Here is an 18,857-nt window from a genome sequence, read left to right as displayed (position 1 = left end):
TTCGTCTTATGTCAAGTCTCGGGTTCGTTGCGGATTTGATCATGCATTATGCCATCATCTTTGATGATGATATCATATGATAACATCATCAATGCATCACCTCACATAAGACAAAAATTAGTTTGGTCCAATTAGACTTAACCATTTGAGAGGTCCAATGAGATGGTTCGTTTGAAGAAGCTTTCAATTTATGCATGTCCGTTTGAGTTGTAACCGTTTGAAATTGTTGGCCGTTTGAAGGCTTTCGTTTGAGATTAGGTGTGACCGTTTGAGCATGTTCAAATGGTCAGGTTCTAGTATAAATAGCCTTCAAACGAGTTCATTTGTAACGAACGGGCAAAGTGATACCGAGGTGCTGCCGATATTTCCTCTTATTGTAAACACTGTCATTTCAATATACAAGAGGTTTAAAGTGTAATTCCAGCTGTTTTTCACATTCGTTTCTTAGTTTCCGCCTCTGAAACAAACTAGAGCTCTTCCGACCGACTCATTCGGGTCGAAATCGATCCTACATTTCTTAACTTATCTACCCAAACACGGTGGAATCTGGAGCCAAAACAGGCCTAGGACTTGTTCCTTAGTCTGGAGTCGGCTCGATAACGAATTTCCACTGGAGAGATAACCAAATTACGGATCAGACATGAAACTCCATCAAGAAGAGTCATCCGATCGAATGGGGTGATTCCCATCCGATCAGACGAGCTGAAACTTAATGGGTTCCAAGAAGAGTGCGTGAGTGGCACAGCATGCATAAAGAGTGGGCTGCTTTTAAGGCATCCAAGAAGAAGGCTGCGGAGGATGAGGCCCGAGCTGCCCAGTTGAGGGCTAAACTTGAAGCTGATCAGGCCAAGTTTGAGAATGATCGGAAAACTGAAGAGTGGTCAGTTGCGGGTTGGAAGAGAAAGGCGGAAGCCGAAGCTGCCCTTCTTTCTGAGGAGCGCAAGAATTGGAAAAAGATCTGCGAGAAGGATAATGCTAAGAAGATGGGTCTCCGCATTGTTATCAATAATCTCAAGGCTGAGGTTGAAAAGTTAAAAAAACAAGATGCGGAGATCGAGAAATTGAAGAAAGAAAAAACTGATGCTGAAGCTGCGCGGGATGAAGCGCGTTCTCACAGGGAAAGGAGTGAACAACGAGAGGTACATACCTGCGCTACTCATGCCCTTAGAGATAAGGAGATAGAAGAATTTATTGCTTTACTGTCTGAGCAGGAACAACTAAAGGCAGAAGTTGAGTCCATCAAGAAAAACCTAGAGCTTGAGTGGGCTAAAAAGGCAGAAACCTCCCGCCGTCTTTCCGAAACCGAAGAAAAGTTGGAAAATTCCGAAACTGCGTGAGCGACGGCAGAGAGTGAGCTTGAACCACTGAAGAGTGACATGTTATGGCTGAAAGAACGCAGAATTGCAAGTGTAAGTTTCTTCTTTCTTTCCGTAACTTTTTGGAGCTATTTTGCGCTTTTCCTTATTCACTTTATATATATATATATATATATATATATATATATATATATATATATATATATATATATATATATAGGTTGCTGAATCAGTGCTGAATTCTGAAGAGCTAGACAAAACGGTTGCGCACTTGTTGGTTGCTGCGCGAAATGATGGATATGCCCAAGGATATGCGGAATATTCGTACCATGTGGTTAACGCTTTGAAGGTTGACTGGGATACTAACAAGTCCGCTACCCATGGTGTTAATACCGATGCCGCCCTTGCTGCTGCGAAGACAAAATTCAATAACTTACAGCTCCCTGTTATGGATCTTATAAATGTTGTGTTGCAGTCTGAAGACCATGTAGCGCAATTGAAAGAAATCTTCCCAGATGGAGAAAATGAAGATGAAGACCTAGCGTAGGTTTTCTTTTGTGGTTGTATGAACAATTAACTTGTTTTGGGATGTGGATCCCTGTTTCGTTAATGCACTGCCGCGCAAGTAGCTTTAATTGATACACTGCCGTGTAGATTGATAACTTTTAAGGCGTGTGGTGCGCCAGTACTAGTATGATATGTGTTTTAGCTTACAATATTTTGCATGAGTATAATTACTTTGATTAGGTAAGGCGAATAAAGGTGGTATAAAGCTCATGTGTGAACGTAAGGTCTTGCGCGATGTGTGTTGTCGCTGACCGCTGATGAGACTTGTATTATATCTACCATAATGTTTTTGCACTTACCAAAAGAAATTGCATGCACTTTGTAATAAACACAGAAATAATAGAAACTTTGTTTTGATTTGAGATATGGCACAGAGGCCATGGTACAAAGTCTATTTTAGGATAATTACATGGGACTTAACTTACACTATAGTCCTTGCTATGAATTGATAAGCTATAGAGCTTGACCAACCTGCGAGGAGACTATAGAAATGCTGCTTAATTCTTCGCCTTCTTGCTCGGGCCCTCCTCGTCGCGAGTAATTTGTTTTATCTCTTTTCGCACATTCTGCAATAGGTGAGTGAGCTCACCGCTCTTGAGCGCTTTCTCGATTTCAGTGCGGAGGGAGATACAGTTGTTGGTAGTGTGGTCGTTGTCTTTGTGATAGTCACAGTATTGACTTGGGTCTTGGCCGCGCTTATTCTTCATTGGTGGAGGTGCCTTGAACTGGTAGTCTTCCGTGCTCAGCCCCTCCGCTGGGGTTTTGGTTAGAGGAGTCCAGTGCCTCTCTCTGTTTTCTTGTTTTGTCTGTCTTTGCGCAGCGAGCTTATTTATGGTAGCTCGCGCGTCTTCAGACGAATAATTTCCATAACTCGAGTCACGCCAATTCTTCTAAAACTTTTTCCCACTGCTTGGGCCTAAGTCTGTTGGGTGACTGTGCGGTGGTGGTGGTCTGTTGGTGCTGAGGTTTTTCTTAGTCTAGGCATACACCTTAGCTACCGCCATCAGCTTCTCCCAGCTTTTCGGTAGTCCCTCCGTTCCGGACAAGACCTTTATCATGTCGTCACATCGGACGGCATACTTAAACTGTGCTCTGATCAGGTGCTCATGAACATCTCCTATCTCGAGCACTTCTTTGTTGTAACGCGTAATAAAATCTTCTAAACTTTCGTCATCGCGTCGCCAAATATTCATGACGTTTGCGGTATCGCGAATACACTTCATCTGCCGGCTGAAGTACACTAAAAATTTTTCTCGCAGGTCTACCCATGATGTTATCTTCCCAATAGGCAGGTTGTCGAACCAGAGCCTCGCGGCGCCTGTGAGAGTTTGAATGAACAGGTGACACCACATCGGTAAATTCCACCCTCCCACCAATCCTGCACTAGTGAAGACCCACAGATGGTCATCTGGGTCTGTCATGCCATTAAACTTGCCAACATTGAATGGGAGTTTTGCTTTCTCCAAGGGAGCCAAAGCAATTTCGCTGATGAACTTGGAATTTTCTGCTGCTTTCGCCGGGCGGTAGATCAGATTATAATCGTGTTCAGCTTCAGGATTGTATATCGCGCGAGGTTTACAACTTTTGTAGTTCGATTGCAACCGATTAAACACGTTTGTACTGTCTCCTTCGTGGTATGTTCTGTCGTACTCCTTGGTGTGGGTGTCCCGTCGTGGGCCCAACCTGGAGTGAGCTGACTGCCTTTGATGAGAGTGAGATTCATCGTGGTACTCTCTTCGTCGATTTCAGAGTGAGTATACTCATATCTCGCTGGAGATCTAGAGTAAACTTCTGTGTCTTGTACTTGAACCCGTGATGGTGCATCATGATGGGAAACATGAGGTACTGATGATGCTCGAGTACGGGATACAGGCCTTCGTGATTGAGTGGGAGGAGCAGTTTGTGCACAGAGTTGTGCATACACAGCATTTATCGCTCCCTCGGATCTGACATACCAGGAGATAGAGGTTTCTCCAGGAGGTAGAACTGAGCTTATTGGGATTTTAGGCTGCATTCCTGGGGTGACAGGGTCGTTCGGATTATTATCAGTGTACTGAACTTCATTATCATCCGAAGCCTCTTCCACAATCCCTTCAACTTGGGTATTGTGAGCGAAATTTGGCCGAGGGCCGGTTTGACGGTTCGTTAGAGTTTCTTCCATTTGGAAAACGTAGATGAAAAAGTGAATCGAAACGAGAAGAAATGAGTAAAATTGAGAAATCGGTGGGCACCAATGAAGAAACACTGGTTAATTGACCGGAATCAATTAAACCAGGGGGTTTGAATCTGCATAAAAGGGTTTATCTCCTCTCGTTCGGTTCGTGGGTGATAGATCCTCTTCTCTTCACAGTAACTGCAAAACAACCACCGTTAGACTCGCCACGGGGAGAATGGGGGTTCTCTCCGTGACCACCCTCCGGCGTGAGAATAAGTACAAGTTTATGAAGATGAAGAAGTATAAGTTAAGTGAATGTAACTTGAAGATTATACCTGAACTATCCTTCTATTTATAGCCAAAGTTTGGGCGGGAAAACCTGTTGGTGAAATACTGACGGAAAATGCTATTTCCGTCAGTGGTTATTTTTCCCTCTGTTAATCGTTTAACGAGTGTGAGAGCACACGGATCGCGGTCTTTGATCAACGGTTGGGGTATTGCCACATGGAAAGTGGGCAAGTGAAGATCTCTCTTTAATTCCATGCCATCATCGTGAGTTCAAGGGAGCCTGGGATGATGACACGTGGCCAGACGGTTATAACCGTTTGGTGCTACATGATAGAGCCCTCTAGAAGATTACAGCTGTAATCCTGTGTGGCTCCTTACTGTATGGTATCAGTGAAGTAAATAATATCCAAGTCTGGATATTATTTATGCGGGAGTGTTCTTTAGGATTTTTAACCTTATTTGTTATGGAGATTGGCGCAAGGATTTGTTAGTTTCCCTTTGGCGCGCAGGTGTAGGATATTGTCTTCCTTCTAAGTTCTCTTTGTAGGACCAGTGCGCAGTCACGCAAGGTCTAAAGAGAGTTAGAAGGATGAGGTTGTGGTATGGTCCCAAGTACTTGAAGCAAGGTTTTTGGGACCTTACCCCTTCACCCTGTTGTCTTGATACGTTACCATGTCATCTCCGTTAAACTCGAACTTAGATACTTTTACAAAAGATTAAAAGGAAAAAAGATCACGACTATCGAACGATCGTCCAAACGGATGACAGTCTGGATGAATGATCATCCGACCAAGTGACTGTCCTTTGTAACTCTCAATACTTAAATTATTTGAATCAGGATTTTGAGCTATGAAACTTACACTCGAACGGTCATATGTCAGGATGACCATCCGATCGACTACTTGAAATTATACTACAATGAAAACTTCAAAAGTTTGAAACATTTTTCTTGAAACACACTACTGGCTGGACGACCGTCCGATCGAATGGGTTCCATCTGGGCTGAATGGTCATCTGACCGGACGACCATCCATCCGGATGACCATCCGAGCAGGAAACAGACACTTTCTTTCAATGTCAACACAATTCAATATTCTGTCCAATGCTTACACTGTTAAACTATAATCAAGCTAACTCCAGCGCTCCCTTCGATCCAAATAGTTGGTGTTGATACTTAGCACCCACTGTGAGTATACTCGATCCCTTTTTAAACACTTTTGGGATGCAACATGTATTCTATAAACTTGACACTTGAGACTTGTTTGGAAACTTACTCTATCTGCGTGAAATAGGATACTTGTGAAACTTGAGACTTATATGCTATGTGACGTTTAATCCTTGTATGTGACATGTCTTAGCAATTATGGTTATATGCATATGCTATAGGTTGTAACGCCCCGCCTGCTATTCTCTTGGGTATTGCTAAGGTCAAACCTCCCATTAGACTTTGGGAAAGGCACTGAACGTTTATAGCTCCCGCTAGACTCTTGGGATTGCTTTGTTAATTGCATTGGAAATGCGTGTTACATAGGGACTGCATTAGCTTAGCATGGTGAAACTTGTCATATGTTTCATGGCAGATACGAGTTTTGGAACGTTTTAAACTATTATGTTACTACGTACTCAAACTTGTATACTCACCAACATTTTTGTTGATAGTATTTTATACATGTTGCAGGTTGATAAGTTTGGACGCTGAAGAAACAAGCTAGGATGACGCTTAGAAACTCGCCTAGTAAAAATCAGGAAATTTGAACAATATTTGAGTTTAAATGTAATTTGATACTTATTGTGGTGGTTGATTGTGGTTGACTTTTTAGATAATGTTTGAATTTAAATTAATCTATATTGAAACTATAGTATTATGGACACTCATGAGCAATCTGAATGCTTAGTGTCACGCCCCAATGTTTCCGCCATCGGTTGGGGTGTGACAGTTTCTTAGTTAGTGCTCATGTCCTCAAGATGAAAGGCTACATCGACCAATTAAACAAACTTGGTTATCCTATACAAGATGAGATGGTTGTTGACTTCATTCTTAACTCTCCTTCCAGTCACTATGATCAATTTGTTACGGACTTTAACATGAATGACTGGGTAAAGACAGTGCCAGAACTACATGAGATGCTCAAAACGGCAGAGATGAACATTTCCAATAATATAAAACAAGTGTTATTGGTTCGATCTAGTGGTGTTAAGAAGCCCAAAATAAAGAAGAAGAATTCTAACAGCAAAGGAAAAGGCAAAACTCTCGTTGCTGCCAAACCTGCCACCAACAAGAGTAAACAAGCTGTGAGAGCCCCTCCTCCAGAAGAGCGATAATGCTTTGAGTGTAACAAGATGGGGCATTGGAAACGTAACTGCCCCGAGTATCTTGCCAAACTCAAATTGAAGAAGGTTAATGGAGAAGGCAGTTCTTCAGGTATTCCAATATATGTTATTGAGCTTTTCACTGTTTCTAGCAACACATGCGTATTTGATACCGGATGTGGTTATCACATCGTTAATGTCTTGCATGAGCCTGAGAAGTGGAGGAAACTGAAACCAGGAGACATGGAGCTCATTGTTGGTAATGGGAAGAGAGTCCCAGTTCTAGCAATAGCAACTGGAACATTTAATCTTACATGTCCTTCTAGTCTTGTTGTTGTTTTGAACAATTGTCTTTTTGCACCTGGTTTGACCAGGAACATCATTTCAATTTTGTTGCTTTTTAAACAGGGATTTAGATACGTTTTTAATGATGTTGCTATTTCTGCTTATCTAAATGGTATTTACTATTTTGAGGTTAAACCTCGAAACCGTATTTATGAAATTGATGTTCAACCCAGCAGTAACATATATCACCTTTCTAAACGTCAGAAAATGGTACTAGTGATTCATTCCTATGGCATTGTAGACTTGGCCACATAAGCAAGGCATGCGTAAAATGGCTCTAATCTGAGGGGATTATTGAATCCACCAGAGCGGACTCATTTGATGATTGTGAGCCATGCTTAGCTAGAAAACTCACCAAGGATCCCTTCACCCATGTTGGTAAACGAGCTAGTGATTTATTAGGACTCATACACTCAAATGTATGTGGTCCTTTTAAAACCATGACTAGGAATCATAAGAGATACTTCGTTACGTTCATCGATGACTATAGTCGGTATGCTTATGTCTATCTCATGAAGCATAAGCATGAAACCTTTGAAAGGTTCAACGAGTTTCAGAACGAAGTTGAAAACCAACTTAATAGAAAGATTAAAATGCTTCACTCAGATCGAGGTGGTGAATACCTTAGCTTAGAATTTCTCGATCATCTAAAGGAACGTGGAATAGTTGCACAAACCACTCCACCAGGCACACCCCAACTTAATGGAATGTGTGAAAGGAGAAATCGCACCCTACTGAATATGATTTGATCAATGATGTGTAGAACAAATTTGCCTCACTCCTTTTGGGGTTTTGCTCTTATGACTGCTGCTCAACTCGTAAATCTAGCGTCGACCAAAAAGGTAAACAAGACTCCATATGAGATATAGCATGGGCGTTAGACAAGTTTGAGTTACGTAAGAGTATGAGGGTGTGATGCTTACATCACAAGTGATTCTGATGACAAGCTCGACCCTCGAGGCAAAAAGGTTGTTTTCATCGGATACTATAACTAAAGCGGTTATTACTTCTACCATCCTGTTGCAAATACGATTTCCATTAAAAGGAAGGCTAACAGATTCCTTGAAGATGAACTTCTTTGTCGAGGAACTGGAAGTAATATAGAGGATCTTGAAGAAGTTCAAGGACCACAAACAACCGATGAGGAGGTCGGAACGTCTAAACCACAAGAAATTGTTGATACTGAATCAGACTTGAACACAAGCCTTCGCATGAGCATCAGGACTCGTAAAGAACCCGATAGATACCTTTGGTATATTGAGAGTTCTGAAGTCCTGACAGTAGCCGAGTCTGATGACGAGCCTACTAGTTACAAATCTGTTATTTCTAATCCAGATTCTACTAAATGGCTAGAGGCCATGGAAGCCGAGATGCAATCCAAGCGTGACAATCAAGTCTGGGACTTGGTTGAGCTACCCCCCCCCCCCCCCCGAATCTCGGGCAATAGGGAGCAAATGGGTTTTCATGAGAAAACCGACATGCATGGAAATATAAAACCTATAAAGCACGGCTAGTAGCGAAAGGTTTCACTCAAACTCAAGGTGTTGACTATGATGAAACCTTCTCACCCGTTGTTATGATCAAATCGATCAGGATATTACTTGCCATAGCTGCATACTATGATTACAAAATTTGGCAAATGGATGTTAAAACCACCTTTCTTAATGGACATCTTTGTGAAGATGTTTATACGGTTCAACCTGACGGTTTTATCGATCCAAAACATCCTAATAGGGTATGTAAGCTAAACAAGTCCATTTATGGACTCAAGCAAGCGTCTTGGAGCTGGAATCTTCGTTTTGACCAGAAAGTCAACGAGTTTGGTTTTGTCAAGAACGAAGATGGACCTTGTGTTTATAGAAAGGCTAGTGGGACTGCAATATCATTTCTCATCTTGTATGTAGATGATATATTAATCATTGGAAACAACATCCCCATGCTTAAGGAAGTTAAACATTGGTTGGGATCTAGTTTCGCAATGAAGGATTTTGGAGAAGTCGCTTACATTCTAGGAATCAAGATCTAGTGGAATACATCTAAGCGACTTCTTGGTCTAACTCAGAGCATACATAGATCAAGTAATAAGATGCTTTAAGATGGAAAACTCCAAGAAAGGAGGTGTTCCAATGACTAAAGGAACCGTCTTGGACAAATCACAAGCTCCCTCTAAGGATCGTTAGATAAAGCAAATGGAAGCAGTTCCATGTGCTTCCGCGATTGGTTCTATCATGTATGCTATGGTATGTACTCGACTGGACGTCTCGTATGCTTTGAGCATGACTAGCCGTTACCAGCAGTGTCACATCCCAACCGATGGCGGAAACATCGGGATGAGACGAACAAATTGCTCTAAACTTCATAACACTATGTGACAATATAAATTAAATTCGAATTTCATTGCAATACTAGATTGTCATACAAGAATCAAATAAAAAAGACAACATTGTTTCACAACATAACATAGAAATAACAAAATTAATCCAGGTGTGTATCTAAGTCCACCTAAATTGCATTTCTTCTCAACACCATCTCATCAATCAACCTGCAACATGTATTAAAATATATCAACAAAAAGTTGGCGAGTATACAAGTTTTGTTACATAGCATAATATAGAATAAAATTGTTTACAGTCTCATATCCAACATGAATCATAATATGCAAGTTTACTAGCATGCTGAAACGATGTACTATATGTTCAAACCCAAGATTCTAACGCGTTAATATAGCCTATCCCAATAGAGTAGTGGGAGGTTTACATGTTTAACTTAACAATACCCCAAGTTTCGTGGGTTGTGCGTTAATCCTATAACGCTATAATTGTTAAGGTAGGCTAGCAAAGTTAATGAAGCATATTTCGACACAAATAGTTTACATTAGCATACAAGTGTAACAAGCATCATATAGTTTCATGTTAAGCATGGATATAGTTTAAAATAGTTTCATGTGAAGTGTGATTTTGTATAACATACATGTTGCACCCAAAAGTGATAAAAAGAAAATGGGATCGAGTATACTCACAGTTTTGCAAGCTTCCTACTTGATATCCCGCGAGTGTTTGGTTGATTAGAGTGGAACACCGTGTCCTTCTACATGAAGAAAAATAGGTGTGTGAGTTTGGGGAGTTAACGGAAGATTATAGATTCAGAGTTTAAATAAAATGAAAATAAACATATGAAAATAATCATCTAGCACACATGACACTTGTTCTTGACACTATGAAACTCTAAAGAGTTTACATGTTTTCATGGAACAAGGTTCCATTAGAATCGTGACAAGTTATCAAGGCCTAAGATGATGCAACCTACTATCTTGACAAATGACCATTTGTTCATCATCAAGAGTTTGGTTTCTTGAATATATTATATAAGTTATATTAGTATGTCATATATCATATAGGTCAAGTATGAGGTAGGAGGATAAATCCACCATTTAGGAACCTCTTTGTATCATATAATTCATACATGAGATAGGAAGAACAAGTCTTCCATTTAGGTACCTCTTTGTTCACCACTACACTTGTTATGAGAAACAACAAGGAAGGTCATGAACTTACAAGTAGGAAAGGAATAAGAACAACAAATCTAAGGAAAATATCAAGTAGTGTATGGATTTTCAAGTAGGATAGCCCAAGCTTGTCCTAAAATCACACAAACATCAAGCTTCAAGCTTAAACACTACTTGTGGGTAAAATCCTAAACAAAACAGAAAGTTTATGACGTTTTAACCTCTGATTTTACATGTCTCAACCTTGTTTTTAAGCCCAACTAACCAAAGATGTGGTTATGAGCATAAGGACATAGGTTTGAGATGAGATAACTCAAGTTTAAGCAAGATTAACAAAGCTTGAATCAAAACAGAAAGTTTCAGTCCACTTTGGAGCCTTTTTGGTGATGTTCCAGACCTTGGTTTTCCATGGAAAACCTGTGGAATCATCCCTTAGGTTGTTCCAAGTGATTGAGAAAAAGAATCAATGAAAAAGACTAAGAAATGAGTGAGATATGCTCACTTGAACAACTTGTTATGATTTTGTCCAAGTTCTGATTTCCAACAAGTTTGAGACTGATTTGAGAGTGAAATATGAGAGTTGTAAAGTGGAAAATGCTTGGAAGATGTTTGGGTTTTATAGGAAAGGATTAGGGTTGGGTTTAGTGTGTAATAAATGCAATAATTCAAGTTTAAAACTCAAACACTAATACCCGCCAAGAAATCGAGCTGTTTAGAGTTTCTGCGGTCTGACGGGCTCGCGGGTCGTGAAGCAAAAACCTGGGCCGGGTCGCGGGCCGCCAGGGATGTTTGGGTTGGGTTCAAGTTTGACATATTGACATTTTTCACCCCTAGACTTCATATTTTGATGTTTTTAGTTGGTTTAAGGGGCTTTTATGTATAATTAATCAATTTCAAGGGTACGAGATGAACTTTTATCATAAAACTAATATCAAACAAGTATAAACAAGTGCGTTTATCGAGATTTAGCATAGTATTGCATAAATTGAGCATATAAGTTGCGTGTTTGCATGATTAACGAATTTAGCACAAATTGTGAATAGAGTATCATGTGTTTAACCAATCCAAATATATAAACGAGTATCAAAGGTGTATAACATGTATTTTTAACGAAATTAAGAATTTCATTCCGATCCAAGTCTTGGATTTTACAATGATTACAACGAAATAACGAATACAAGACTTCTAAAAATAGAAATACAAGCAACCCTTTCTATTTATAGAAAGTATGAAAATGCATGGCGTTACAAGCAGAGCCCTAGGATTGCCCACTGGACTGCAGTTAAGAACATCCTTAAGTACTTGTGAAGAACAAATTATATATTCTTGATATTTGGAGGAGTCAATAAGGAGCTCACTGTAAAATGTCACACTGATGCTAGTTTTCAAACTAACCAAGATACCTTTCGCTCACAAACAGGTTTCGTGTTCACTCTCAACAGAGGAGTTGTCTCATGGAAAAGCTCCAAGCGGAGTGTTGTGGTTGATTCCAACGGAATCTGAGTACATTGCCTCGTCGGATGCCGCAAAGGAAGCTGCTTGGATGAAGAAGTTCATAACCGATCTCGAGGTGGTTCCAAGTATCATGAAATTCATCCAGGTATTTTGTGATAACACAGGTACTATTTCACAAGCCAAGGAGCCTAGATCTCATCACATAGCCAAGCACATTTTGAGAAAGTTTCACTACGTACGTGAGATTGTGGAACGTGGAGACATCGTTATAAGCAAAATTGACACATGATCAAAACCTAGCTGACCCATTTACTAAGCCAATGACTCGAGAAAAACACGACCGTCACATGGACGCTATTGGGCTTAGATTAGCCAGTGATATGTTTTGATTTAGTATTTGGATGTACGAACATCAAACAGTTGTACTCTTGCATTTAATTTTGATTTACTAGTTAAATGCAATTCTTGAATCCTACAACTGTGTTCGAATTTGATACGTTTAATCCATGAATCATGTATTCTAAATTTTCCAAAGTCGATCAGACTCGTGGGAACGATTTTGTGACAGCTCGAGTTTTCGAGATTCCACTTTCGCATTTATTGCATGTTCACTGTTTGTTTAGTTGCTTACTTACACAATTGGTTTGCTTTGTAACTGTATACGTTGTGATTTGATAAAGTGTATTGTGATTATTGCATGTTATGTGTTATTTTACGAATGATTTGACAAATACATGAACTTGGCGATGAAACTGTAAATTATATTGTGATGGGTGTGTTTTATGTAAAAGATGATACTTAGGGGTGAGTAGAGCAGTTAGTGAAATCTTAATAACTCTTAACCCTAACCTCTCTCACAAATCATATACGTACTCTCAATCTTTCTCTCCAATCATCTCCTACAATCATCTTCTTCATCATTCTTGGTGGCACAAGCTCTCAATCATCACTCTTGATCTCTCTTTTCATCTGGAATCAATCTAAGGTAAACGTTTAATGATTATTTGTTGTTAATCCTTGATTTTGTGATTCATGCAAAACCCTAATTCTACAAACAATGACTCTGTGTTTATTGAAAATCCTGATTGTTTTCACAATGGGTTGTGGATAGTTGTGTAATCAAATTCCTGACAATAGGATGCCTGATATGTTAGAATTGTTTGATTTTGATTTGATTACAGAATTGCCAAAGTATGAAGATTAGGGTTTTTGATCGTAAATGTAACTGTTCCATTGGAAGCTGTGTTTAGGTTGAATATTACGTATGATTGATTGTTAGTCCGGAGATTGTGTCAGGGTTTTGTGAAGTCACAAAAATCCGAGTTTTAGAAAAACATATGGTCCGACTTTTATGATGTACATGTGGTCCGAGTTTTTGTAATGGAAACACAAGTTCGAATTTTGGTGGGTTGCATAGTCTGAGTTTTTGTAATGCTTGTAAAGGTCCGAATTTTGTAAAGCTCACAAACACAAGGTCCGAGTTTTGATGATTTCTCATGAGGTCCGACTTTTGATTGTTACATGGTCCGAATTTCTTTTTAGATGGTAATGGTCCGAATTTTTGCTAAGTATGGGTGGTCCGAACTTTTATAAGGGATGCTTGGTTGGTCCGAGTTTTTAAAGGGGGTATTTGGTCCGAGTTTTTATAAGGGGAAGGTTGTCCGAGTTTTAGGGAGTGTACATGGTCCGAACTTTATAAGATATACAAGGTCTAAACTTTATAAGATATACATGGTCCGAACTTTACAAGTGATGTGTAGTCTGAGCTTTGTTAATGATTATATAGTCCGAGTTTGTTGAGTTTGTTAACAGAATCAGGTAAATGTTGAATGAAAAACACTTAGGGGTTGTTTGGTAGCCTCTTAATGACCATTCAGATGCTACCTCTTATTGGTTTAAAACCTCTGAATGAATAAGAGGTAACCTCAAGTCTGAATGGTTAAGAGGTAACCTCTGAATGGTAAATCATCATATGTCACATTCTTCTACCTTCTCATTGATAAAATTCTTAATGGTTCCATTAAGAGGTAACCTCTTAATGATCATTCAGAGGCTACCAAACAACCCCTTATCCTGCCACCACTGTATGTATGTTACTGTATGTTACTTACTGTATGTTACTTACTGTATGTTGCTGTATGTTACCATGCAATCTTTGGCATGTCAATCTGTAAACAATTATCACACGAAACACAGTTGTTTGGATACCAAGGAATTGTAAACACTAATTGAACGTAAACACTTACATTGAGTTTATGTGCAATGTATCTTAGGTCGTGTGTAACGGACCTAACCATTAATTAACACTAGAAGCAATAACATACCGAGCAAACCAAGGTGAGTTCACACTCTTACCAAGGCATGGGATTCCCGGGGTTGGGAATGGGATTGAAGGATTGGGTTGTACTTACACTGTTACTAGACTATCTACCATCGTCCTCGGATGCGCAGGATACATACGTAAAACCTACGTATACTTGTACTCATCACTGTCCTCAGGTTGCGAAGGACACTTACGTAAAACCTACGTAAACTCATACATACTACTGTCCTAGGGTTATGAAGGACGCTTACGTAAAACCTACGTAAACCCCCGCGTACCACTGTCCTCGGGATAAGAAGGACACTTACGTAAAACCTACGTAAACCTCGTACGTACTACTGTTCTCGGATAAGAAGAACACTTATGGTTACCTCTAGTCTAGTACATACACACATGGGAAGCCCCCACTAAATGAACATACAATTGACTTAGTTAATACCGCATGGTGATGCAACGAACTTACTATTGCAAACATACTTACTGTGAACTCGCTCAACTAGTTTTTGACCCTCTGTTACATGCCTTGCAGGTCGTTAGGTATTCATGGAGCTTGCACTGGGAGGCGCGGTCGTTGTGGACAAGGATCGTGAATGCTTTGATTAAACATTTGACATTTCATACTTTACTTATGTTGGGCTTTTACTCATATGCTTCCGCTAAACGTTGAATTTATACTTATGTTTTGAACACCTTTCATATGGATTGGTTTGGTTAAATTACATTTACTTTTACTCTTTACGTTGTTCTATATGATTGGTGGCTTGATCCTGGTCAGTCACGCCTCCATGCGGTAGTACTCCGCGTGTGGATTTTGGGGGTGTAACAGATTGGTATCAGAGCCATTGGTTATGGAGAACTTGGTTTTAATAAGGGAAAAACGTTTTATTAAAACCAGACTATAACCAGTACAATGCTCAACGATCCACAACGACGCCTCGCTCCACGTGCAAGACTCAACATTCTAGGTAATATGGTTTATGTTTATTGCCTACATGCTAGAATTGCATAGAACTTTGCTCGTGGTATGCTTAGATTACATTGCCTATTATTCGTGATTGCTTGAGAACACTTGTGTGCTTACTCTCTTCTATCATCGCACTATTCGCGAACCTCTCTCACTTATGTTACATTTGCTATGAAGATCATGGCCGGACATATTAACTTGACTCAAGCCCAGTTGACGGCTCTCATTAATGAACAAGTTTCTGCGGCACTTGCAGTTGCACAAGCAGGTAGTATACCCTGCAGTTGTGACACACACTAGGATCTTTATATCCTACATTCCTAAACCAATTCTTATGTTTAACCTTGTCCTATTCTTACGCACTAGGTCAACACGCTCAGCAACCTGTTTGCACTTTCAAGAACTTCATGGACTATCGTCCTAGCACGTTTAGTGGCACTGAAGGAGCGGTTGGACTCCTCCATTGGTTCGAAAAGCTCGAGTCGGTATTTGAGATGTGTGAATGCCCTGAGGCTCGCATGGTGAAATACGCCACTGGTACTTTAGAAGGAATTGCGCTGACTTGGTGGAACGCGCAAGTTCAGATCTTAGGGTTGGCAGCTGCTAACGCCAACCCTTGGAATGATTTCAAAGAGCTGATTAAACGGGAATACTGCACACGTGATGACATCCACAAGTTGGAAGTGGAGCTCTACCATCTGAAAATGACAGGGTTGGAAATTGAAGCTTATACGAAGCGGTCAAATGAGCTGGCCATCCTGTGTCTAACTATGGTGGACCCTCCTATCAAACGCATTGAGTTGTATCTCAAGGGGCTCGCGCCAGAAATTCAGAGCCACATGACATCGACCAACCTTGATAATATCCAAGACATTCAACGCCTTGCTCATCGCCTCACGGATCAGGCAGTAGATCAGAACAGGCTGCCTAAACGTATCAGTGCTACTACTACCGTTACCACTTCAGCTACTCCTGCTGCTCCCAGTGACAACAAGAGAAAATGGAAGGGGGATTCCAGCAAGGGTTCAGCTACAGTTCAGTCTCAGGTTCAGCAGCAAAAGACTGACCACTACCAGAGCCCTAGTCAGCAGTCTTCTGGTAGTCACAGGCATAGAGTTTATCGTGGAAATCACCCCAGGTGCAACAACTGTAACAGACACCACAGTGGCCAGTGCAATAGGGTCGCTATCAGAGATGCCTCAAGATGGGTCATGAGGCCAAGGATTGTAGGAGCCCACAGCCTGTAACTCAGAACCAGCAGCAGCAGCAAACACCACAGAATCAACAACAAGGCAACAAGGGATGTTTTCATTGTGGCGCTGAAGGTCACTTCAAAAGACACTGCCCTCAGTTAAATAGAAACCAGAACAACAACAACCACAACAACACAAACCAAGGCAACGGAAACAACAACGGTGGGAACAACAACGGCAACGAAGCTAGGGGACGTGCATTTGTGCTGGGGCAGGGTGATGCCAGGAATGATCCCAACGTAGTTATGGGTAAGTTTCTTCTTGACGACTTTTATGTTACTGTATTGTTTGATTCAGGTGCGGATACCAGTTATATGTCCTTGAAATTTAGCCAAATGTTAAAACGTGCACCAACTCCCTTTAACACCAAACATGTCGTAGAGTTAGCTAATGGTAAAAGTCTAGAGGCCACGCACATAGTTCAAGGTTGTAATCTTATCCTCGCTGGTCAGACTTTCTCTATCGACCTCATTCCTATAGTTCTGGGTAGTTTCGACATCGTCATTGGTATGGATTGGTTATCCAAGCAGCAAGCAGAGATCCTATGTAAGGAGAAGATCATTCGTATTCCCCGTTCTGGTAAAGAACCTCTCGAAGTTCAAGGCGACAACAGTGGTGCCGTGGTTGGCATCATCTCCTTTTTGAAGGCTCAGAAATGTTTACGAAAGGGTCACACTGTCGTTCTAGCACTTGTTACAGATGCGTCAACGAAAGAGAGGAGATTTGAGGATATCCCTGTTGTACGTGATTTTCCTCAAGTGTTTCCTGAAGACTTACCTGGTCTACCGCCTCATCGTCAGGTCGAATTTTAAATCGAATTAGCTCCTGGAGCAGCACCTATAGCTCGCGCACCGTATCGATTAGCTCCAACCGAACTGGAAGAACTGTCTAAGCAATTGCAAGAACTCTTGGATAAGGGTTTTATTCGTCCTAGCTCTTCTCCCTGTGGAGCTCCAGTACTATTTGTGAAGAAGAAAGATGGAACTTTCAGGATGTGCATAGATTATCGCGAACTAAACAAGGTGACAGTGAAGAACCGCTATCCTCTGCCACGTATTGACGACTTGTTCGACCAGCTGCAAGGGTCGAGCTACTACTCCAAGATTGACCTGAGGTCAGGTTACCATCAGCTGAGAGTCCGGGATGAGGACGTCTCTAAGACAACATTCAGAACTCGCTACGGCCACTACGAGTTTCTAGTCATGCCATTCGGGCTAACGAACGCGCCTGCAGTTTTCATGGATCTTATGAACAGGGTGTGCAAGCCCTATTTAGACAAGTTTGTAATTGTTTTTATCGACGACATCCTGATCTACTCGAAGAGTCAGGAGGAACACGAGCAGCATTTGCGACTTATCTTGGAACTTCTTCGAAAGGAACAACTGTACGCCAAGTTTTCAAAATGCGACTTCTTGCTTCGTGAAGTCCACTTTCTAGGCCATGTGGTAAACAAGGATGGGATTCATGTTGATCCATCCAAGGTAGATTCGATCCGGAACTGGCCTGCACCGCGTACACCAACGGAAATACGCCAATTCTTGGGTTTGGCGGGTTACTGCAGACGATTCAATAAAGACTTCTCAAAGATTGCACAGCCGCTTACTCTACTGACACAGAAGGGTGTTACTTATCGTTGGGGTAATACTCAGGAGACCGCTTTTCAGCACTTAAAGGATAGACTTTGCAGTGCACCTATCCTCTCATTGCCAGAGGGCACAGACGATTTTGTGGTCTATTGTGACACATCGATATAGGGGCTTGGTTATGTATTGATGAAACGGGATAAAGTCATTGCCTACGCTTCACGCCAACTTAAAGTTCACGAACGGAACTACACTACACACGATTTAGAACTTGGAGCTGTTGTTTTCGCGCTTAAGATATGGCGACACTACCTGTACGGTACCAAGTGCACTATCTACACCGATCACCGGAGTCTCGAGCATATCTTCAAGCAGAAGGAATTGAACATACGTCAACGACGATGGGTTGAGCTACTTAATGATTACGAATGTGCCATCAAGTACCATCCAGGCAAAGCCAATGTTGTGGCTGACGCTCTCAGTCGAAAGGATAATGTACCTAGACGCGTGCGAGCACTACAGCTTACTATTCAGTCTAGTCTTCCTGCACAGATACGAGATGCTCACGTAGAAGCATTGAAACCAGAAAACGTCAGGGCTGAAGCCCTACGCGGCTCAAGGCAACGATTAGAACAAAGGGAAGACGACGCCTACTACGTAACAGGATGCATTTGGGTTCCACATTATGGCAACTTACGCGAGCTGGTAATGGATGAAGCTCATAAGTCCCGCTACTCGGTACATCCAGGTTCAGATAAAATGTACCACGATTTTAGAACTACGTACTGGTGGC

At 41.1% G+C, this 18,857-nt stretch overlaps 1 protein-coding gene across 1 annotated transcript; it reads left to right on the top strand.

The window, feature by feature from the left end:
- The first annotated feature begins 746 nt into the window (after positions 1-746).
- LOC110892948 (fas-binding factor 1-like) lies at positions 747-1,337 on the top strand. Its single transcript, XM_022140078.1, has one exon. The coding sequence runs from the start codon at positions 747-749 to the stop codon at positions 1,335-1,337; it is 591 nt and encodes a 196-aa protein (XP_021995770.1).
- The last annotated feature ends 17,520 nt before the right edge of the window (positions 1,338-18,857 follow it).

Source organism: Helianthus annuus, chromosome 12 (assembly GCF_002127325.2).
Source record: "Helianthus annuus cultivar XRQ/B chromosome 12, HanXRQr2.0-SUNRISE, whole genome shotgun sequence".
Taxonomy (NCBI): Eukaryota; Viridiplantae; Streptophyta; class Magnoliopsida; order Asterales; family Asteraceae; genus Helianthus; species Helianthus annuus.
Note: the sequence above shows the minus strand (reverse complement) of the source record. Positions and strands in the feature narration are given on the sequence as shown.